This window comes from Ostrea edulis, chromosome 3 (genome assembly GCF_947568905.1).
Source record: "Ostrea edulis chromosome 3, xbOstEdul1.1, whole genome shotgun sequence".
NCBI lineage: Eukaryota > Metazoa > Mollusca > Bivalvia > Ostreida > Ostreidae > Ostrea > Ostrea edulis.
The window spans coordinates 37744190-37767668 of record NC_079166.1 but is presented as its reverse complement, the minus strand read 5'-3'; the positions used below and the strand labels follow the sequence as shown (position 1 = coordinate 37767668).

Below are 23479 nucleotides of genomic sequence, written 5' to 3'. Positions count from 1 at the left end.
CAAACATATCTATCAAAATAATATTTGCTTATGGTTGGATAATTGCCAAAACATTCTATTGTTCTTTTGAGTTCATTTATCATTGTATGGAAAGTAATATTTACATTCGGTGTAGTACTTAACTATACTAAACTAACAGCATCACTTTCCTTTCGTAGATTGGCCAATGGGATCATAGGCGCGGGATAAAAATCACAGCTAAGTCTGAATTTCCAAGTGATGCTAGAGTTAATATCTTGACCAATAAAACGCTTTCTGTCATCACAGTTCTGGTAAGTTTCTTTAACGTACTGACTTGTAAGTGTATGTACAATATGTAATCGAAATAGTTTTCAGAGTACATGTACTTTAATCTGATCGAACCAGCGTAATAACAAATTAAAGGAACGAAACAGAGAAAAGAGATATCTAAGTATGATAATTCTTGTCTTTTGATTGACAGTACTGCATTCTGATACAGGAAATTACTTGCACAAATACAATCTACTCGAATATTGTACAAGTGTAATCTACTCGAGTATTGCACAAATATAATCTACTCGAGTATTGCACAAATGTAATCTACTCGAGTATTGCCCAAATGTAATCTACTTGAGTATTGCACAAATGTAATATACTCGAGTATTGCACAAATATAATCTCGAGTATAACACAAATGTAATATATTCGAGTACTGCACAAATGTAGTCTACTCGAGTATTGCACAAATGTAGTCTACTTGAGTATTGCACAAATGTAATCTACTCGAGAATTGCACAAATGTAATCTACTCGAGTATTGCACAAATGCAATCTCCTCGAGTATTGCACAAATGTAATCTACTCGAGTATTGCACAAATGCAATCTACTCGAGTATTGCACAAATGTAATCTACTCGAGTATCGCACAAATCTAATCTACTCGAGTATTGCCACACATATAATCTACTCGAATTTTGCACAAATGTAATCTACTCGAGTATTGCACAAATATAATCTACTCGAGTATTGCACAAATATAATTTACTCGAGTATTGCCACACATATAATCTACTCGAATTTTGCACAAATGTAATCTAATCGAGTACTGCACAAATATTATCTACTCGAGTATTGCACAAATGTAATTTAAATTTACTCGAGTATTGCACAAATGTAATCTACTCGAATACTGCACAAATGCAATCTACTCGAGTATTGCCACAAATATAATCTACTTGAGTATTGCACAAATGTAATCTACTCGAGTATTGCCACAAATTAAATCTACTCGAGTACTGCACAAATCTAATCTACTCGAGTATTGGATGTGTGTAGAAAGTCTCCTACTCTATTGTTTTCATTTCAGGAAGCACCGTACGCGTTTGAAGTCGTAGATGTGAATGGCACCGTGTCCTATGAGGGATTTTGTATTGATCTGCTACAGATTATTGCTGAAAATTTAGGATTCAAATACAACGTGACCCCTGAACCCACTGGGTCTTATGGCAACTGTAAAGATGACCACTGTGATGGAATGGTCAAACAGTTGGTAGAGAGGGTAATGTATAGTGATCAAATTATTTATTCTTTCTGTTTGAAAAATCTTCATAGTACTATGTAGACCAAGGGTTATAAAAATCTGCTAATTTTGGACCGCAATGTATATTATATACACCATACGCCATTTTACTATCATGTGCTTTATTCAATAAGAAAGCCGATCTTGCGGTAGCTGGGATGACTATCACTTACAGTCGAGAGGAGGTCATAGATTTTACAAAACCTTTTTGGAACCTTGGCATCACGATCCTGTTCCGGAAGCCCATGGCGCCACCTGCTGAACTGTTTAAATTTCTGTCACCCTTTACATTCGAACTTTGGGCGTACGTCCTTGCAGTGTACATAGTGGTCAGTCTTATGATGTTTGTCATTGCCCGACTGACACCGTACGAGTGGGACAACCCGTATCCTTGTGACATTTACAATGACAACTTGGAAAACCAGTTCTCTGTCATGAATAGTTTATGGTTCACCATCGGGGCTTTAATGCAACAAGGTGTGAAACAAGTAGCCTCCCTTTATCGTATTGTGTGTAAACAAATATACTTTTCACTCTTGCTTTGATGAGTAATTTTACTAAATTAAAACCAAACAGGTTCAGAGATTTCGCCGAAAACAACGTCGACTCGCTTGGTAGCTGGGGTCTGGTGGTTTTTTACTTTGATCATGATTTCCTCCTACACAGCCAATATGGCCGCCTTCCTTACTATAGAAAGAATGGAAAATCCAATAAAAAGCGCAGAGGATCTGTCCAATCAAAATGAAATAAAGTATGGGACACTGGAATCGGGAAGCACTCGTGCTTTTTTCTCTGTGAGTGATCAAAATAATCGTTTCAAAGATTTGTTTATCGATATTTAAATGGGGGTGTAAAAACTGTTTATAAATCTCCAACATATGTTTTGCGAATTCAGGATTCTAACTCCCAATTATACAAGAAGATGGATACCACCATGAGATCTGCCACTCCAAGCGTGTATGTGAAATCATCTGACGAGGGGGAGAAGCGCGTGTTGGCGGGAAATTACGCGTACCTGGCCGAGTCCACTACGGTGGAGTATCGTATAGCCCGGAACTGTGACCTCATGCAAGTGGGACAACAACTGGACTCCAAGGGATATGGCATCGGGCTACCCAGAGGTATGGCGCTCTTAAAAGTATACACAATGTTAAAATGCCTTTTCTTACTAAGATGATAAACATGGAAAATCATATCTGCACTATTTTAAATTTTGTTACATTTGAATTTGGTAGGTACAGCAACGTGCATTTAAGATGGGTTTTTTGCGTAGTTTTGATCAGAAATATATTGTCATCATGTTAAAAATGGAATACTTATCAAAAATATATGTATATAATTTCAAATGGCTCTGTCCGTCATATCATTACTGGCTAAAATTTAGAAATTCATTTCAAAATTAAGGATTATCTCCGTCATGTATAGTTCTGATCCTTGGACGAATTTGGATCCAGTTTTTGGCACTCTGTTTTTCCTTTTAGCTCTTACAAGTTTATTGTTATTTCGGATTTCGAAAATTTCGGCTTGAGCGTCACTGAAGAGACATTATTTGTCGAAATGCACATCTGGTGCATCAAAATTGGTACCGTATAAGTTTTACCTGTAAACCAAGCACATGTAGATACACGTACAGTGGCGTATCTAGGATATGGGGGTGCAAACCCTTCTTTGAATGACTATTTACAACACAAATGATAATATGTCGCTATAATAACTCTAAAACTTCATTGTTATTTCGGATTTCAAACATTTCGGTTGAGCATCACTGAAGAGACATTATTTGTCGAAATACGCATCTGGTGCATCAAAATTGGTACCGTATAAGTTTTACCTGTAAACCAAGCACATGTAGATACACGTACAGTGGCGTATCTAGGATATGGGGGTGCAAACCCTTCTTTGAATGACTATTTACAACACAAATGATAATATGTCGCTATAATAACTCTAAAACTTCATTGTTATTTCGGATTTCAAACATTTCGGTTGAGCATCACTGAAGAGACATTATTTGTCGAAATACGCATCTGGTGCATCAAAATTGGTACCGTATAAGTTTTACATGTACCATTTTGGGGTTTTCAACCACCATCCCCCACCCCCCTTTGGGTCGAAAGGTACAAGCTTCGGTTACACCCCTACCCCTTAAAGTATTCTGGATCCGCCGCTGCACGAATCAAGTATGCGAGTCTCGGGGTTGTCTCAGAAAAAATGATAATACATTTCAATCTACACAAATCTCATGCAATTTTTCACAGATATATCGGACAACATATTACTTGTAAATTGAGTGTAGAAAATTTTAATAGCATACTAGTATTTGGCAGAGTAAATGTTTTAGAAATGAATTAACTTCATGTTTGTAAAGCATTCAAAGCGGCTGACGTAAATGAATCAGAAAGAAAATCCGTTTTATAGGATACATGTAATTTACTCCTAATAGCCGCATTAATATCAGTTGTTCACTCATGTTAGACTACTGTCTGTTATTTCTAATCAATAACTTCTTTGAATGTATATAATGTGTCATAAAAATTTACTAAATTCAAAACCGGTAGCGGTAGCGTTATGATAAAGCGTGAGTTTGAGCTCTTCTGCTCGTTCCATAACCGCCGTTCTCTCACCAGAGTGCGCATTATACAAGCTTCACGTACGAGTAGCGCATGGAACTCCGGGTAGAAAATGCACACCCGCGTCAAACCTAAGACGTAAACAAGTGATTGTGCCTTCGCTCGACATTTATAAGTGAGAGTCACGGATACTTTGAAATGGATTGTTGATTAAATATACATTGTTTAAGCCCCTCTCGAGAATTTTTAACTCATATGGAGACGTCACCATTGCTGGTGCAGGGCTGCAAAATTTAGGCCTATGCTCGGCGCTTACGGCCTTTGAGCAGAGAAGGATCTTTATCGTGAAAGGCGAAGATAATGAACAGTGATCAATCTCATAACTCCTACAAGCAATACAGAACAGAGAGTATGGCAAACACGGACCCCTGGACACACCAGAGGTGGGATGAGGTGCCTAGGAGGAGTAAGTATCCCCTGTTGACAGGTTACACCCACCGCTAGCTCTATATCTTGATCATGTAAACGGAGTTATCAGTAGTCAAAATCAGTGTGCCGAGAACGGCCTAACAATCGACATGAAACACGTCAGACAGCAGTTGACCCAATGATAGGTTGTATTGGCAAACCAGATAGTTATATAACGACCATAGAATCCGCTAAATGCTGATTTTAAACGAAACTGTTGGAACCACTGCGCCATCAACTTGTTTGTCAGTAGCCTGCTCTTGTGTATCGAATCAGTTGAGAGATACAAACACCATATGCAGGTGATAATGGAATATTGCTACATAAATACGGGAAGTTGACGATGGAGAAGTTAAAATCATCCCGTTTGTCATAAAGTTGAGTTTTAGTTTGCCGTTAATATCTACTTTCAATAAAATATCTAAGTATGAAGCAGAAGTGGATGACTCTTTTGTGGTGTCTTTTATTTCAAGTTCACTGGGATATATTGAATCAACATATGAATGAAAATTATTATTGTTAAATCCACCGTCGATATATCTAATGTCGAATTGAATGCCACAGCAATAGATTTTTTTCTTCTCGCGTACAAGTGTTTGAATAAATTCTGCTTCACAGGAATATAAAAAAAGGTCAGCTAACCCACACCTGCTGTGACACGGAACTTCTCATCTGAGGGATCGCCCCATTTAGTTGCCCTTTACGACAAGCAAGGGGTCCTGAGGACCTATTCTAACCCGGATCCACACTTCAAAATGGAAGTCCTGTGTCGTGGCGGGCGTTGGGGCGTTAAAGAACCCTCACTGATAAAGTGGTACTTCACCTACAGCTCATGACGTCTCAATATGAGTGAACAAATTCTCGAAGGGACGTTCGTTGGTTGTTTATTGGTTAGCTTCCCACGCGAGAATTTTCACTCATATGGAGACGTTCGAAGGGACGTGAAATAAACAAACTTTCTCTTTTTTTTTAAGGGACATGAATACTAATTAAAAAATGACGTCATTCGTGAAAGATGCCATTCAAACATTAAGAACTTTCTAAATGTTGTAATTATAGAAATATTCATGGATTAATCAGCGGCGTGTTTCAATCTTTAAAGATTAATTGTAGACGATGTGCCTTGCAAACACTTTAATGGATACAGTAATATGTTGGTTAATGAAACAGTATTATTGGCGGTCCGTCCAAATTCTTCTCGATGTATCAAATTCCACTTGCATTAATGTAAGACAATTAGCATATTTCACTGAGATTAAAATAGCCATGACTCAACTCAATGATTTCAAAAATCTTCAAATATAACACATAAGACGTACTCAAAATACCCTGAAAAATCATAGTTGTGGTGTTTGCGTTTCCGAATCATGCGCAATGTATACCTAGGCCATATCTTCTTGACATTTTCCGTGTTTATTTCATTGATGAAGTTAAATAAAACGCTGAAAGTATGGATGATGCAGCTCACAGAATCTGTAATTTTCTGCGATAACACTAATTTATGTTTTAGATTCACCTTATCGTGACAAACTATCCAGTGCCATCTTGCACCTTCAAGAGGAAGGCGTCATCCAGGCCCTGTACGACAAATGGTGGAAACACAAGAATATCGATACCTTCTGTGACAATGTTAAAGCGCCATCCACAAAAGCGCTAGAGATAAAGAACGTGGGAGGAGTTTTCGTTCTTGTTTTGACCGGCACCTTCTGTGGGTTTCTGATTGCTATATTCGAATTCATTAGGAATGCCAGAAATCTATCTAGAAAAGGAGAGGTAGTCATCAAACATATCACTGATTAACTTTAATGCATTAAGCACACCTTTATTCACGGCAACTTCTGATGAAAGTACGCTTTTCATTTTTATATTAAGTTCTTTTCGTCAATCCTAACTTTAATTCAGAAACAACTAACATTTTCTTACAGTTATGTAAATCTTATGTTTTATGATGACAAGACCGTATTTTTGTTTGTTAATTCTAGCCTTATAGAATTCATTGAGATATTGTCTTGTCATGTAAAATTGATTCATAATATGCAAACAGTTTTTGTCAATTTTAGCCCTCTGGATATTTTCTTCCACTTTATATTCAATGGAATTATTTTTGCGCTCTCAAGAACATAGGAGCTTTTCTTTCCCTTGTTCGACTTTATCGTTATTTTTTTCCTCTTGTTCAAGAAATTTATCAAAGTTTTTCCTTCTCTCAAAAATCATTTGAATTCTTGAATTTATTGTTAGATTTTCTTCATGACAACCAAGTCTCTATTTCCGCCTAACATTGCCAAGGATTTACTTTTCGAAATTCATTCTGTGAGATCTCGTGGTTCTCTAGAATTCATTGAGAACTTTGTTATGCAATGCAAATTTACTATTGCTGCGTAGAATTGTCATTTCTTGTCCTCAATGATTCATTGTCTTCTATGAAGAAGTACTTTTGCTCTTCGGAATCCATTCTTGGACCCAGCGTAAAAATCGTCTGTTGTTTTCAGGAATCCAATGAGAGATGTTTCTATTGCTCTTTAAAATTCTTATTTTTCTTGATCTCCAGAATTCACTGTGGTTTGAAATGAAGCAGCAGCTATTCTTTGCCACGAGGTGTTGTAAGTACCATAAAGTGCCTGTTGAGTTATCCCCCTTGGGTAACATCGCAACTGAGGAAACTCAGACTACCCTTCTTCAGCCGGAATTCAGGGATGATGAGAAACACCGAATGGGCGATGACAGTGGCGATAACTTTAGTGATAAACACCTCGTAGATCGGACGCTTCCCATAAAAGAAGTTTTGTTACTCCAGAACGGTGATCAAAATAACGCTAAAAACAATAAAGAAATTATCACAACAGATTCCAATGTGAAGGTCGAAAAATCAAGTGAAGTGTAGTGTCGGTTTGAAATGTTCAAAAAGTTATTGTTGCCTTCATTTTCCGATACTTATTAATGTGCAATAACTAATGAGTGTACCAATGATTATTTTATCAGTAGGTATCGCATTCTAGCGCTCTATATAGAGATTGATGACGTCAGTCCACGTATACCAGTATCTAGAACTATAGATCCGTCATATTCCATGTGCGAAATCAACATTGTATATAGAACACTCAACATCATAAAGTGAATTAATGATTATTGAAAATGTATGCTTTGCCTGATTATATAACTCACGTGACTGTTTCACCAATGCATCCATTTAAGTTTCTAATGATCATAAGTTACAATATATCTTTTTGTATATAAAATCAAGAACAAGATGTCTTTGTTAATACGGTATATTTTCCTTTGAGTGTGACCACTTTTGTTTTAGCTTAAGTTCCATATGTCGTCGACATTTGACCTTGTATTTTTGTTAGGTAAGATGTCTCTATTTTGCATAGTTCAAATATCATGACCGAGGATAATAATATGGAAAGATGCAGAGATATCAAACAACACGCTCTGCGATTTTAGATCTCGGAGGCCTAATAACAGTTAGGTAAGCATGAAGTCTGATGATTCATAGCCGAAGCTGAGAATCCTTGGACCATGTATTTTCGATAGTTCAACTTTCAATGGTTTTTAACTGATTAAAAAAATCATCACCAACAATTGTATTTATTTCTTGGTTAAATATTTTAACAAAATGTTCTCATAACCGAGAAACGTCAAAAATTGTATTAACGACAATTTTTTGTCAAATTGAGAATTTAAACATACATGTAATAAGAAAGCCACTCCTTATAATACCAATTGTGTAGCTGGGATTGTTGAAAAACAACAAAATAAAATGTCTAAGCATGAGAATCTCTCGATACACTATGTAGTAATTCATCGTTAGAATGTTTCAAATTATTGATTCAGATTATAACATGAAGAAATGTACGAACGAAGCATGGAAAATATCACAGTCTTTCACAAATAATCCAGCAAAAACATGAAGATGGTGAAAACATGAAAGAAATGACTGTGAACAAACAGTGATATCATAACAATGTTCAAGACAAGTGTATTAAGGCACACCGACAACATTTTCCGTTTTGTGACGGAGTTTACATATTTGTCACGTCTCTGTGTCGCTATATTCCACGTGCATGTACGATCCCTCTCCAAATGAGAATTCCCTGCCCCTAGATACGGGAGATTTTCGGAGTTCTCTCAGCGGTAGAATCCCGTTGGAGGAACTACAGTCTTTTGGCATATCAACAGTTAGCGGACACGAGGCGGTGTGTCCTTTTTTGTACTTTACACACGCCCGCTGTGATTTAGACTTTTTGGTGGAGCCGTGACATCGCACTGCGAACCGCAGCTCTTGTATCATTTCGGAACACAATGATTGCTGAAGGAAAACAATATGTCAATTACCAGTATGTTAACAACAGTTTCTTCTGCTAATGTTTTCCAGAATAAAATAAATATGATGTATTGCTGAGGAATAATCAACCAAATTTACCACAATGGACCCCAAAGAATTTGCTTTTCATTTTGTCAAAGACTATCGATAATGCATGTATATTGAAGATTGTACAAAAATGTCATTGATATTCTTATGTGTTTATTTAGAAAACTGTATCAGTTTCTTACTCTGTCTTCCCGGGCGTTTTTCTTGGATTTCCAAATGAATTCCAGGAACGCCACGATAATGGCTAGAGCTAACCCGGCCAGAAGCACCACAAAAATCCCTCCAACGTTATTCACATCTAAAGCATTAGCCTTGGACTCAATAGCCTTCCGCTCAGACATGCATTTGCCAGTGCCTTTCCACCATTTATCGTACAGTTCCTGCACTTTCCCGTCTTCTTGTAGATGGAGAATGGCTAGCGACAGCTTGTCTCTTAATGGCGAACCTATATACAAAAACAGAAAATGTATATCTGAGGAATAATGGCCCAAGATAGACTTAACAGTGCTATATGTGTCTGTCCAAAATCCCGTACATCAAGTAAACGATCGGTTATATATCAGGAAATGTTCCGATGTTATGATATAGCACAGGGACTTGCTTCTGCTTTGTAATAGATTTGCTGTACCCATTATACAAAAGAAAGTCTCTAGACTTTTCAGCTGCATTTAAGAGAGCATATTTTACTTCTTTTGAAAAAATGTGGGTTTTTTTTCCCCTTTTACATCAATCATTCGTGTTTATGATAAATGGAGACCGAATACATACCTCGTATCAGATAATATAAACAAATACAAATAGCAACGATAGCTAACTTGTTATATATAAATTTATACTTTGACTTGGAGTATATAAAATTTATGTTTTACGTTAACTTCACGAGTTAAGTTCTTGAACGTTGGCTCAATAAAATACCTCCCCTTTAAAAACAACGTAATATTCAAACAGTTTGAAACGGAAGTTAGATACCAGCCTTAAAACATAGCATTCGTTTCAGTCGAGTTAATCTTCAGTCAAACAATGTAGAATGATTTAGTCATAATTTATAAGCGAAACTCAGACCCAATTTGTGACTTTGGCCTGCCTGCAGTTATGGTATGCACACTACATGAAGATTGATTGATTGATTGATGTTTTCCGCCACACTCAACAATTTTTCAGTTATCTGGTGGCGCCCAGTTTTTTATTGGTGAAAGAGAGAACCCATATACAATGTACCTGGGAAGAGAAGAGACCACCGACCTTCCGAAAGTAAACTTTCTCACTTCTACATGAAGATCTTTAATTTCATGAATGTAACCTAATTATTTTTCTGAAACATTTACTTTTATTATGGGCCCGTAATTGTTAAACCAAATCATTATTCTAGATTTGTAGTTCTGGAGAAGAACATTTTCAAAGAGTTGTCTTACATGTTCAAATATAAAAATTCAACCCTATTCATGACCTCACCTTCACTCTGGAGGTCATGATTTGAAGAAACTGCAATTTTTTGCTTTTCTGGTTGAATGATTCTTGAGGAGAATTTTAAACCTTCCTTATTATCAAATTTTCTTAAGTACCTATTCCTCTGCAAGAGGAAAGGGGCACTTCAGTTAAAAATATCTAGCTCTCTTTACCCAAGAGTGTTATCTGCCATTTGGGCTTGAAATTGTGATTCTGGAAAAGTCAAAACCTTCATACGACAATAGAGGGCAGACACCGAGAGACTACATGCAAACTTCGATGAGAAAAGATCATTTATCATTATAAACTACCAGTTCAGTTGAGCTAAAATACAAATTAAAGCAATCCGACATGGAATGTCTCGGGACTCAAAACGTATATATATATATATATATATATATATACATGTATATGGCAATAGTAACCATATGTCTTACCCATGGGAGTGGCCACACCAAACCCCTTAGAGTCCAAGAGCCCTCCGACCTGCATGAGGTCACAGTTCTGTTGAACCTGGTACTCTATGGACGTGGACTCCATTAGGTAAGCGTAATTACCGGCCAGCACCTTGTCGACGCCATCACGCGCGTCATTCACGAACACACTTGGATCTTTGTTCTTCATGTAGTGCCACATACGTCGGTACGTGTCTATCTTGGAATCCTTCAAGAACGGAAAGCAAAAACTGTACATTACAAAAATTAACATATGTGCGTAAAAGTGATGTAAATCATACAGGCCTGTCTGAGAGGTGGTTTTATATACTTCAGTTGAAATAAAAGTCTACACAAGCATTAAATGTTTCTCCATGAAATCATCAAAGGAGCTAGTTATTGAATATGAATGTCGACTACAAGAGATCAGTACACGGAACTTTAAAGGCTGAAGTCCCGCAATGTGTGTTTTATATATCTCTAAATAAAAAGCTGACAAATTGATCATTTGAAAGCAAAATACATGCATTGATAATCTCATTAACATTTCATCTAAAAACATGAACTTGGACATTCTAGACAATTGGCGTATATTATTACATGCCTGACAAAGTCCTCGCCTAAATTGTACTCATTTTAATTGGGTATAGATTTCAACATACTTTGAAAAACGTCATCGTTGATCCTCCTTCTAAGGTCCCATATGAAATTGTGTTTTGTGTTGCTAGATCCTCCGCACTCTCTATCGGAGATATCATTCGTTCAACAGTCAAAAACGCCGCCAGATTAGCGGTGTAGGAGGAAATAATAATCAGAGTAAAAAACCACCACGTGGCTCCGACAATCCGGGTTGAAATGGCACGAGGATTAACGTCAGATCCTTGCTGCATTAAAGTCCCGACAGAAAACCAGAAACTGTTGGATAAATCGAACGTGTTCTTGACGGTGTCGGTTTCGGGATTACACGGATGGGGGTTATACCACTCATACGGACTGAATCGTGCCAGCACGAATATACAGAAACTCACTAACATATAGGCTGCAATAACGTACACCCAAATTTCCACAGCGAGAGGATTCAGAAAAGAGAAAAGTCCTGGTTTCTTCCGCTCTGGAGTTTTGAAGAGAATACTGATGCCGAGATTAAGGAATGGCTTGGTAAAGTCTATGTACTGCTCACGGAGATAGCTGATAGTGAGGGCGGCAACGGCCACATCCGCTTTCTGAAATAGTATAATAGAAGTATTGGAATACGAGGTTACCCGTGATCACCTAAATGTATACACTAGCTCAAACTAACTCACATATAACTTCATAATCTTGCAATTTCATTGGTTGATAAACACACTTCAAATTATGGACTAAGTATACTGTATATTATGGTTTTGTATTCAGCCACGCTATTACAGACTTTCAAAACGAAGCATAGTCATGATATGTCTCCACATATATGACTAATGAATCGAACTTTTGACCATTTCATACCAAATAAGCTTTGGAACATTTACACTGTATCTGTGTGTCATATACAATCTTCGTCGCGTAACTAAGCTGCCAGAAGTTAAACATGGTCAAATCCGTTACAATTCAATCTTACAGTTAAGGTACTAGTAAGATATTCTTAAAAGGCAATTACCATAACATGTATCAACGAAATTAAAATAGCCAACTAGATGTATGTAACTATAACCTTAGAAAAATGCCATATCTAAATCGATCAGTGATCCGTTACGTTCACATGTGACGCATAACTAATTGCGCTTCTGATCACGCATTATATTTTAGCCGAGAGGGGCTTTTCACCATACCCTGTCGATGAGTTCCCGGACGATCCCCTTCCATTCACCATTCTCTCTTATCCCGTAGAGGCCATCCTTAACTGGGACGATTTTATACTCAAAGCCCACAATAGACGCCATCTCCTTCAGGAGATCGATACAAAAGCCCTCGAACAGATCGTTACCCAGCTTTGACCCGTCCACCCCCGGCTCGAGGTCCTTTATCATCACATAAGGTTTGTCCTGAAATGGAAAACGTGTTATACTTTCAATCCAGCTTAATCTGAAAATAAGATAAATGAAGCTAACACTATTTCTCTCTTGTTCAACGACGTTTTACAAGAAAAGTATTCCTTCACACATTTTCCAACAACTGCTATATTTTGTCCCATTTTTTTCCATTCTGTGTCAAATTTGACTATGATCTGAAATGTTCGTACACGAAACAGAATGGGATGGCCTATTACCTGCAAACAATAAAAGTATTCAGCATGTTTTACCTAAGAGCTAGATGATATCTTTACCCCAGAGCTGAGCTACATAACATTGAATACATAATAAATGTCTATTTATATTTTGAAATCATGACTTCAGCATGTATAGAATAATAAGAAATTGGAAGAAAAATCTACAAGATGCCATCACCAATGCAGACGTATAAACGCATAAAAGCGCCGTGCTTTTAATTCACAACTAATGGATGCAAACACTTGATTTATGCATATAAACTCTTCTATTATAGACGAGTCCCAATGCGTCTGGTTAAGGTAGTTCTTGCATAGAAATTAACTTGTAAAAGTTATCGGGGTTTCATATACTGAGCCCCAATGGACCCTAATCTGAAAAAAACTCCTTAATTTTGAATATAATTTATAAGGTATTCTAAAAAAAATTGAAAATTGTACTTATGTTGATGTTTTAAAAAACAAAAAATTAAACACTATTTGTTAAAGTGTGGGCAACTGTGGTCTCGTATGAACGGAAACTAATACATTCCAAAATATAAGGGAAAAGGGTGAAAATGGCGTTGCAGTATTCTTTATTTATTTAACATATATGTCCCCAAGGATGCTTTGCACATATATGTAAAGGATATGGACCAGATCTGGGGGGGGGGGGGGGTCGTGTACTTCAACGCCGTTTACACTCTGATGAAGGTACTCCTGTCTTTATGCGCGCTCAACTAATGTGAGTTAAAATTCTACGGAGCATTTTGGAACACGATTTCATTGTATATAACTAGAATGTACCTGACGGGTGCATGTAACATTGCAGTAGCCAAGAAATGTTTAAATCGAATACTGACCAAAGCTAAACTCATCAGAAATGGAAGATACGTTGAAAATGTTTACAGTTTACTAGAACACAATATATATATATATTTTTCTATATAATTATGTACATGTGTACGATTTGTATAGATTTATAGAAACATGCTATTCAACAGGACTGCAAGTAGCACATCGTTCCAGTTTACACTTAAACATGATTTAAATAGGAAAGTGTAATTGAAATTGATTGTATATATATATATATATATATTCTGTATCATTCCAAAGACATGTCATGCATGGATTGCAAAGTAACATTCATAGCTGGCATTCATTGCTGATATGAATATAAAGCATTCCCTCTATGTGTATATTGTACATTAGTTTTCAACAGAGCACGGTAATTCTGGGTTAGCATGAGCAGGGTTCTAACTCTATAGCAGATAAACCCTGGTTAATAATTCTATAATAATATAATAAGTCCGATGGTGTTCAGGGGTCGTACCAATCTAGTTGTCACTATCAGAGGACGATCCGAATTCTGAAAATAGGATAGAAAATAGGAACTTCATATCTCTTGTCAGAGGAAAAGCCTCGTTTCGTGCTCTCAGGCATTCAACATACTTTATTAATAATATCTGATCGTGAAAAGGGTTTTTTTTATTTGCTTCTCGGTCATTCGAAGTACGGCCATATATTCTAAAGAGGGAGAAACCGAGAGACGATAGTATGGAAACACTCTTCGTATGACGTCCAAACTTACCAGCACCGTGGTGACGACTAAAGTCTTGTTTCCAAACGGTGAATTTTCCTTAATATAGCGGTGTGTGATGTTGATGCCAGTCGTACTATTGGAGGTCCACGTTCCCACCTGCAAAGTTACAACAAAGAATGTTCGTTTCTCAATTTGTTAATGTATTCACACTTCCCTTACATTCGCTCTAAAAACTGGCGTGTTTCATACCGAATGTTAGGCCGCTCTTGGCACATTCATTTTGACTAAAGATTACTCCGTTTACCTGATCAAGACATAGGGTTCATGGCGGGCGTGACCGTTCGACAGGGAGTACTTACTCTTCCTAGGCACCTGATCCCACCTCTGGTATATCCAAGGGTCATTGTTTGCCCAAATCTTTATTTTGTATGGCTTCTACGAGTTATGAGATTAATCATAGTTTGTTATTGTAATCTTTCATAAAATAGAGTATGTACCCTTCCCGGACCTTTTTCGACTATTTATCGCCTAAGATTCAAGGTTGTTGTGAATTATAAGAAACTTCCACTGTTCAAAATGACCTACAGACAGCCGTTAAAACGGAACGAAAATTAGGTCACGAAAGAGTGAAGTGCCAAATGAGGAAGAGCGTTATCGTTACAGTATCATATTGTAAATCAATAACAAACTCGCAAGGAAAACCTTAATTATATCATATGTCTATGGTATTGATCATGATGTACCAAACTTAGTAACTGTAATCACGTTTCATTGGCAGTTAACCAAAACTGAAGACTGTATGAATTCATTATGAATAGACCTCTTTGAAATATAAACATATTTGCTACTTGTAATTGTATAATACATAACACTGCGGCATGTAACTCTTGACATGACCAAGTCCAGACATGTTGCTACCCTTTATAGCAGTACATTGTAATGCCAAGAAAAACTAAACTGATTTTTTTTTATATCTGTATAGCATAGCTCATCATTCGTGCAATTATAGATATCGGTCTCCAAGTACAAATCAACCTTTAGATGAATGAGAGAATGTGAGTTCTATCATAATCCTATCATTTTTATATGAAAGAAGAAATCCTAATACAGTGGGCAATGTCATTATTCCATATGTCTTATGTGGGAGGATTAACCTAGATGAAATATGTTCGTTTTTAGATAATACACTGACAATGGTCTATTTTACCCCCAGTTTTTCTCTCTTCTATTTTAAATTTCGGCAACGCAGGAGTAATAATCTTATAGTAAAAATGTATCACATTTATTTTGATAGAAGTACGTTGTGGGTTTGATACAGTACTAAGAATCTACAATTCCCCTACAAAAAGTTGTCTTTGGAGGTTGATATTAACAATTCTATGAGGAAAATTGAATTCAGCTTTGAAGTATGAGATACAATTGAAACAAAATACGCCATACACATTTTCCTTTGTCTCCTTGTACTATCATATAGGGTACCAGAATATCTATACTTTTTTAATGTCGAAAGTTACTACTGTCGTATTGGTGCACTTTTTATAGAGGCATTTGGATCTAAGAAGAGGCTCACATCTCCTCCAAAACGAGTTTACGAATCTGTACCAAAATGCGTGACCAGGACACTGACCTATGAGTGACCTGAACACTTACCTTCCGGAGACCGTCCTCTGTGAGTTGCATGACGTCCAGTTTAAATTTTTGGCGGCGTCCATCCTTGATACTGATATCTCCCGTCAGTCCGCGAATTTCTGACTAACACAACAGAACGCACAAATTCAAACTTTACAATGAATAAATACGACATGATCAAATTTCTACTTCATAACAGTACGTGTGATGGCTTTACGTTTTGTAGTAATAAGTCTTAAAGGTAGGAAAACAAAATTGAATCGCAATTGCTTAAGTTTTATGCTAAATACGTAAAATCATTTGTAAGTTAGACGGCATTGCAATGTATGAACATGTACTTAATGTTGTTGATCTTGAAATGACCTTACTCTCTGTATATAGTTGTAGAGATCCTGTCCCGACCTCCAGATATCCTCAGAGTCGCATGACACGTTAGGTGGTATAAAAATGTTGTCCCTGGCCTGATCTGTTATTGCTTTGGCGAAGAGCAACACCGCATCAAACACCAGCGCAGATTCGTACTAAAGGTGATGAATAAACACTGAGGTATTATAGCAAATTTCGATCATGAACTGCTCAATTTACGTTTTCAATCAGAACACCTATTTTGCTGCGGTCATGTATCTTATGTATAAATTCTATCCAATGTAATCAGCCTGCATTCAATTCAAACAATATTTCAAACAATATTTCATTTCCAGAAAAAAGAATGACGGTCATGTATCAACGTTTATTGACGCCCTAGTCTTATAAAGGACGATATAGAAAACAAATGCCTCATTTAGATTACACATGTACATGTATATACTTTGTATATTTCTTTGAGTAGATTACATACCGGAATTGTATTATAATCTTTATCATATAAAAGTTTCAGCTGCGTGTCCCTTTCGTAATAATACATTTCTTTGATGATACCACGTGTGTACTCGTCATCAGGATCAACCAATCGGAATCCAGTAAGGTTAACATAGTTATACTTGTAGTCATATAAGTTAATGCCTTCGATGTCCTAAGTGAGAAGAAATCAAAACACGAATGTAAGTAAAATCTAATTCACATGCCAAGTATTCAAAATCCAAGGATTTAATATTGAACATTACTGTGATAAGAAAAATGGCACGATGAATTTTAATGGGTCTAGAAACTGTGTGCATTAATTTTATCACTATGTGCATACCAAAGTTGTCAGGACGTAATGGTGGTATGGATCAATCATTCCTTCCTGAAGAGCCTATACAATAGATTAGATTAAAATCTAAATTACATAAAAACATTGTTATTATTGAAGGCATTCAGAAGGAGAGTTCGTCTGGTTTGAAATAAGCCGTTTAAATCACACATGCATGATGGCTTTGTTAGCTTTTGATATACATGTTTTCAAATAGTATTTTGTGCAAACCAAGGTATTTTGTTTAATATTCCGTGAGCAGAAAACAATATATTGTTGATCCAATGGAATTTCATTAGAGGATTATGTTCAAAAGACCACTGCAATACCAAATACGAATGTTGAACGTTTTAAAGACTTGAAGAGGATTAGGACCATCAAATACACACCGTTCTGAGCAGTATGGCAGTGTTAGAAATGTTCATGTCCACAATAATGTTGGTCCATGACTTAGATTTGGCCTCCTTTAGGACGTCTCTAACATTGGAACTGTCGGCTTGGCGGATGAATATTTGCCTGGTGACATCCTTGGTTATCGCGTGTAATATATTCTGCATCTTTATTAATCCTGTAATATGAATTCTGTGTAAATGATTGTGAATTGATCATAGATTGACAAAATAAACAACACAAACTACTTAATTTAAAAAATGTAAAAAAGACAAAATATATTGACTTTCCTACTGTACTGGCATATGATATTTATGAAATACTACAAACTCCAATTAACGTCCCAACCGATTTAATGAGTTCATTTATCCAGGTTAGAATAGGTCCTCAGTACCCCCTTGCTTGTCGTAAGAGGTGACTAAATGGGGCGATCCTTCGGATGAGACCGCAAAAACCGAGGTCTCGTGTCACAGCAGGTGTGGCACGATAAAGATCCCTCCCTCTCAATGGCCATAAGCGCCGACCTTAGACCTAAATTTTGCAGCCCTTCACCGGCAGTGGTGACGTCTCCATATGGGTGAACTATTCCTGAGAGGGACGTTAAACAATATTCAATATTTTGATGTTGAAGTTCGAGAAAAAATAGAGTCAAAGAATACCTCCTTGATTCTCGTAAATCAGAAGAATGGTCTTCATTTTATAGCTGTCAATGAGATCAATATATGCTTTTGATAATTGGTCTGATTTTGGATGGATGTTGATGGAGAAACCGGATAGGAGCGTCTGAGCTTGTGTGGTTTCGCGGTATTCGATGTGTGGAATGTGGAGATGTGAACACAAGGTGTTGGTGAAGGCGGAGAGATGCTGAGATCGTGGTCCGAATAATGTGGTGATACCCAGGGTGATTTGATCACAAACTGAAAAAGCAATTCAATATAAGTAAATTAATTAGATACCAACTTACAAAATAATTGAAAAGAAAAAGACGTCGGAAGACTGTCTATTAATTTGGTCTTAACAATGACGATACACGGGGGAATCATTTATAGTGATTTTCAGGTATGCTTAAAGATGATTAAATATATGATTAAAAACTTTGCGTTGTGATGCTCGTCCTTCGTATGCTAAAAGGCAAATGGCTTAAAGCCCGTAGCATTCGCTTAGTATAATCTCGAATTCATTGCGTGTGTGTGTGTATGTGTGTAATACTGAGCTGGCAGACACTTCGCAACATACCATGTATCTTTGTTATCAAGAAAGGAAGAACCCTATTGAGTTTGGAGTCCAAAGGTCATGGTCACTACGGGACTTCCTAGTAAAAGCTTGCAGATACTCATTACGAGGGATATGCCCTGCCTTCTTGTGGAGCTCTTGTTATTTCTTGCATGTCAAATAAGTATAAGCGATTAATATCTCGGCGAGAACTTGTGTCGGAGATGTGGTACTGCTAAACTAATTAAAGGAGGTAACCATCTCCTCAATATAATACAAAGCTATTTTAACAATAAAAATCTTTCAGTCTATAGTTTTTTTTAAAACTGCTCAGGTATTGGTGCTTTTCACTTCATTTCAAAGCCGATTTTCATGCAAGAAATCCTCAAAATGTATATGCTATTGAAAAGAATTGTAATGTTAGTCTATTTAATCATTTATGTGAGGGGCAGGGCAGTGGTATAAAATTATATTGACAGTGAATTTTTCTTATACATGTACTTGTTAAAATCATACCATAGGTGTTCAATTTATGTATGATTGTTGTCATTGAAGGAACAATACTCATGGAAGAGTTACTGGGTACCTCCCCATAAAATCTGATTACCAAGACATTTTTCTTTTCCGTCAGAAATTCACACTATAGGGAATAGATACCGATTGAATACTTTTCTGTTTTTGTGGTTTAAACTAAAAGATAGTGAATAACACATGCTTATCCTTAAAAACGTTTTCCCAAAATATAGCGACAACAATTACTAGAATTTCTTTTCGGAAATAAACATTTTTATCGTTTATTTTCAGAATTTCTACGATGTTATGGGAATACACATCCACAGGATGTAGACACCAAAATCAAAGCATTTTTTCCCCATACCATTGCCCTGCCTATCTTTAAAGTCAATTCCAAATCAGATTCAGAGAAGGATCACGATTTGATTTATTTCTGAAGATGGCACAACGAATTCCTTTTATTCAGCTTCCAGGTTGTAGATTTCATAGTAACTGCCTTAAATCCCTCAGGCCTTCAATGACGTCATAACATTTCATCTTAAAATCTGGAAGTCTCAATTTCTGATAGATAAGATCCGTTGTGCGTATATTTCAAATTGACAAAACTATAATGAGAGTATCGCAAATGGTACATCATATGCCCGTCGGACATTGATGGCAAAATTTTAGTGAAATATCTGTATACATAATGAGAAGGTCCAGGAAACTATTTGACATATTTTAGCCCTAAAGTAGGTCACGGTGCACCAATTAAGCTGAAATGCAAGATGAATCTGTATTTCTCTGATAGGAAGTTTGTGACTAAATTTCAGGGCAATATTTGTATCGATAACAAAAAAGTGTGGAAAACTCTTTGACATACTTTTAGCTCTAAAGTAAGACACGGTGCACCAATCCAGCTGAAATGCAAACTCACTCTTGTATACGCGTCTTGAAAAAGAAATTATGGCCAAATTTCAACGCTGAAGGTGCATCCGTTACGGAAAAAAGTTCGGAAAATATGACGTCAGACGGACACACGGACGGACAACGCCACAACATAATATGACGACGGGCGGATAAAAATTATCCATTATTCATTGTATATAGCTTTTCTAAAACAGTCCTCCCTCTATAAATCGCCATCTTTAAGGTATTCGATCCATAAAACATAATATATTTTCACAAAAAGTCAATATCTGTAGCACTAAATCTTTTGTGAAAACAAAATGCCTGATTTTTAGTGATATAAAGATGGAAGAGAGAGTAGATGATGCTACATCTATTCATAGTGAATTAGATTTATATATTTTTTTGTCAGAGTTACCTCCCCTTGTAAATTGGTAGAAACATTTAGATATTTTCATAATTTGTATGGTGACCTTTACTTTTCTTCGCATATTTCTTTGGAAATTATATTCTAATTGACTTTATTTCAGAAATGTGTTTTTCTCATAGGGATTAATGTTAATCTCTATAACAAATATTTCTTATATGTCTTCTCAATTTTGAAAATTCTTTCGGTGAATCACTGTGTGTGTTAATTATCTTTCATTTGATACCTAGTTTTGTATTACATAACATTTAATTATTGGGGAAAACTGGGGGGTTTATGGATCTGATACCTTAATACAATACCCTTTCGGTATTTTGATTAGAATGACATTGTATCAAGCTTAGCTGAATGTTTTTGCTAATTGTGTGTTATCATATTATAATATCATTTATTAGAAATTGTTGTAAAATGGGAACAGAAGTTTGATTAGATTCTGACACGTATTTTTTTTAAAGCTTCGTTTACATAAAGGAAATACATTAAATTTCTCTCATGGGAATACATTTTGGAATCTCTATCTAATAACCAGCGCCAATTTACTATTAATTAAAAAAAAATAATCGAGAATTAGAACCTTTTGGGGCAGATTTGACATGTTACAATGTGGTTAAAAGAACGAAATGGCTTATAAAATCTTTTTACGAGAACGTTCTAACATTAATTCGCACTAATTCTATTGCTCGTTGCTTTAACAACGATCTCTAGAATCAGGTAGGCGCACATGCACTTTCATATTGTGGATTACCATAAAACCCACAGAAGACAAAGTCTGTATTATTGGATTAGTCACACCTTACTGGATAACACAAACGGACGTCAATAAAAATAACAGGGACTGATGTGGTTTATTCGTTGATGAAACTTGTCTCTCCCTACCGCTGCTTAAGGCTCTCGTGATCTGAGTATGAAGCACATAAAACATACAATTATCGAACATGTACCGAACAAATGCTTGCCTAAACAAAGTTATCGTGCACTAATTAGCTGACACCCTAATGTTTTGGTATCCGTCCTAAATTATGAACACGTTCAAGACTTTCAACCAGATAAAATGGACTTCACCGGACTTTGCTGGTTAAGGATCGTTTTCTCCCTTTAGAAAAATGGACAAAAAGCATAGAAGCGTAAGCAAACTTATTGTAAATTTTGTCATCCGCTGAACGTCCGCTAGAGTTATTCGTGAGAGGGAATATGCATATAATCTAACCTGGACTGTTGACCAATAGATAGATAAACACGTCCCTCTGTACTACATGTACATACAGACAGTGGACCCGATATATTTTAACCATAGCAGTCCTCTTCTGAGTAACCTTTAAACTCAGTCATAGTTATTCTCTGACCTTAATTCATGCAGTCATGAGCTCAATATCTATCTAGTGTAAGCATTTAATTATGTGTCTCAATTACTTAGAGCCGGCCCGGACACCAAACCTGTCAAACATCTTGAAACAAACTTTGTCATAGAAACCCTGTTTTTATGTGGAAGCAACTTTTTACTCGGTGATTTATCGATTCATTGGTGAAATGTATAGCACTATGGAAGAGTAAAACATTTATATATGTAAATATATTCGCTAGCTACTAGTATCTACATGCAGCTTGATACGATGTTCTCCATCAACTGGGTCGGTCAAATATATTACATTGTGCAGTCTGCTATTCATGAGTAAGACAAAGGAAAATGGAGGAAAACCTTTACAGAACACAAAGAACTCTTGGTTATCTTCAACAACGTGTACACGACATTGTCCATTCACCACACTGGGCTCTTAATAAATAGAGCGTATCAAATATATGGTCTATACTTGACCGTGACATTTCAACACGATAAAGCGAGCAATATTCTACAACTCAATATATGTCATTCAAAGTATTATAGCGAGCAACATCCTACAGCGAAATTTATGTAACGCTTCAAAGCATTATAGCGAGCAACATTCTACAGCGCGATCTATGTAACGCTTCAACACTCCATATTCAGTACAGTTCTAGTTTTTCATTGGGTGTCCCAAAATCTTTATCAGCCGACATGCGAACTTCCAGAGGTTGTGGTTTATCTAGATGTACATGGAATTCAAAAAAATATATCAGAAGCAGAACAATGAAACGGTAAAGAAAACGAACAGTGATCAATCTCATAACTCCTATAAGCAATACAAAACAGAGAGTTGGGCAAACACGGACCCAGAGGTGGGATCAGGTGCCTAGGAGGAGCAAGCATCCCCTGTCGACCGGTTACACCCGCCGTGAGCCCTCTATCTTGATCAGGTAGACGGAGTAATCCGTAGTCATGATCTGAGTGCCAAGAACGGTCTAACACTTGGTATAAAACATGTCGGACAGCATTTGATCCATTAACAGGTTGCATTGGCACACTAAATCGTTAAAACCACCATAGAATTTGCAAAATGCTTACTTTAAACGAGACTGTCGAAAGCCCTGTAACATCAACACGTTTGTCAGTAGCCTGCCTCGATTTTAAAACTGATCATACGCAGTACAATCTCTTGCGTATTGAATCAGTCGAGAGATATAAAACCATATGCAAGTGGTAATGGAATATTGCTATAAATATGGAAAGTTGACGATGGAGAAGCTTAAACCATCCCGTTTGTCATAAAGTGGCGTTGTTAGTTTACCATTAATATTTATG

At 36.6% G+C, this 23479-nt stretch overlaps 2 protein-coding genes across 3 annotated transcripts in view; one reads left to right on the top strand and one right to left on the bottom strand.

The window, feature by feature from the left end:
- The window catches only part of LOC125676515 (uncharacterized), a 30183-nt gene extending 21098 nt beyond the window's left edge, over positions 1 to 9085 (top strand). The window contains exons 25-31 of the mRNA XM_056160886.1: positions 159 to 272; positions 1327 to 1518; positions 1674 to 2016; positions 2116 to 2333; positions 2435 to 2660; positions 6088 to 6350; positions 7126 to 9085. Coding sequence (XP_056016861.1) covers positions 159 to 272; positions 1327 to 1518; positions 1674 to 2016; positions 2116 to 2333; positions 2435 to 2660; positions 6088 to 6350; positions 7126 to 7458 — 1689 coding nt within the window. The 3' untranslated portion in view covers positions 7459 to 9085. The remainder of the gene's footprint in view (positions 1 to 158; positions 273 to 1326; positions 1519 to 1673; positions 2017 to 2115; positions 2334 to 2434; positions 2661 to 6087; positions 6351 to 7125) is intronic.
- Positions 8152 to 23479, bottom strand: part of LOC125674352 (glutamate receptor ionotropic, kainate 2-like) — a 56430-nt gene continuing 41102 nt past the window's right edge. The window contains exons 3-15 of one of the 2 annotated variants that reach the window (XM_048911484.2): positions 18443 to 18700; positions 17783 to 17961; positions 17403 to 17456; positions 17061 to 17234; positions 16591 to 16743; positions 16244 to 16345; positions 14642 to 14749; positions 14384 to 14419; positions 12638 to 12850; positions 11492 to 12052; positions 10833 to 11058; positions 9132 to 9394; positions 8152 to 8886 (exon numbers count right to left, since the gene is read on the bottom strand). In XM_048911484.2, the coding sequence (XP_048767441.1) occupies positions 8611 to 8886; positions 9132 to 9394; positions 10833 to 11058; positions 11492 to 12052; positions 12638 to 12850; positions 14384 to 14419; positions 14642 to 14749; positions 16244 to 16345; positions 16591 to 16743; positions 17061 to 17234; positions 17403 to 17456; positions 17783 to 17961; positions 18443 to 18700 (2603 nt within the window). In that variant the 3' untranslated portion in view covers positions 8152 to 8610. The remainder of the gene's footprint in view (positions 8887 to 9131; positions 9395 to 10832; positions 11059 to 11491; positions 12053 to 12637; positions 12851 to 14383; positions 14420 to 14641; positions 14750 to 16243; positions 16346 to 16590; positions 16744 to 17060; positions 17235 to 17402; positions 17457 to 17782; positions 17962 to 18442; positions 18701 to 23479) is intronic. The other variant, XM_048911485.2, reaches the window with a different exon arrangement.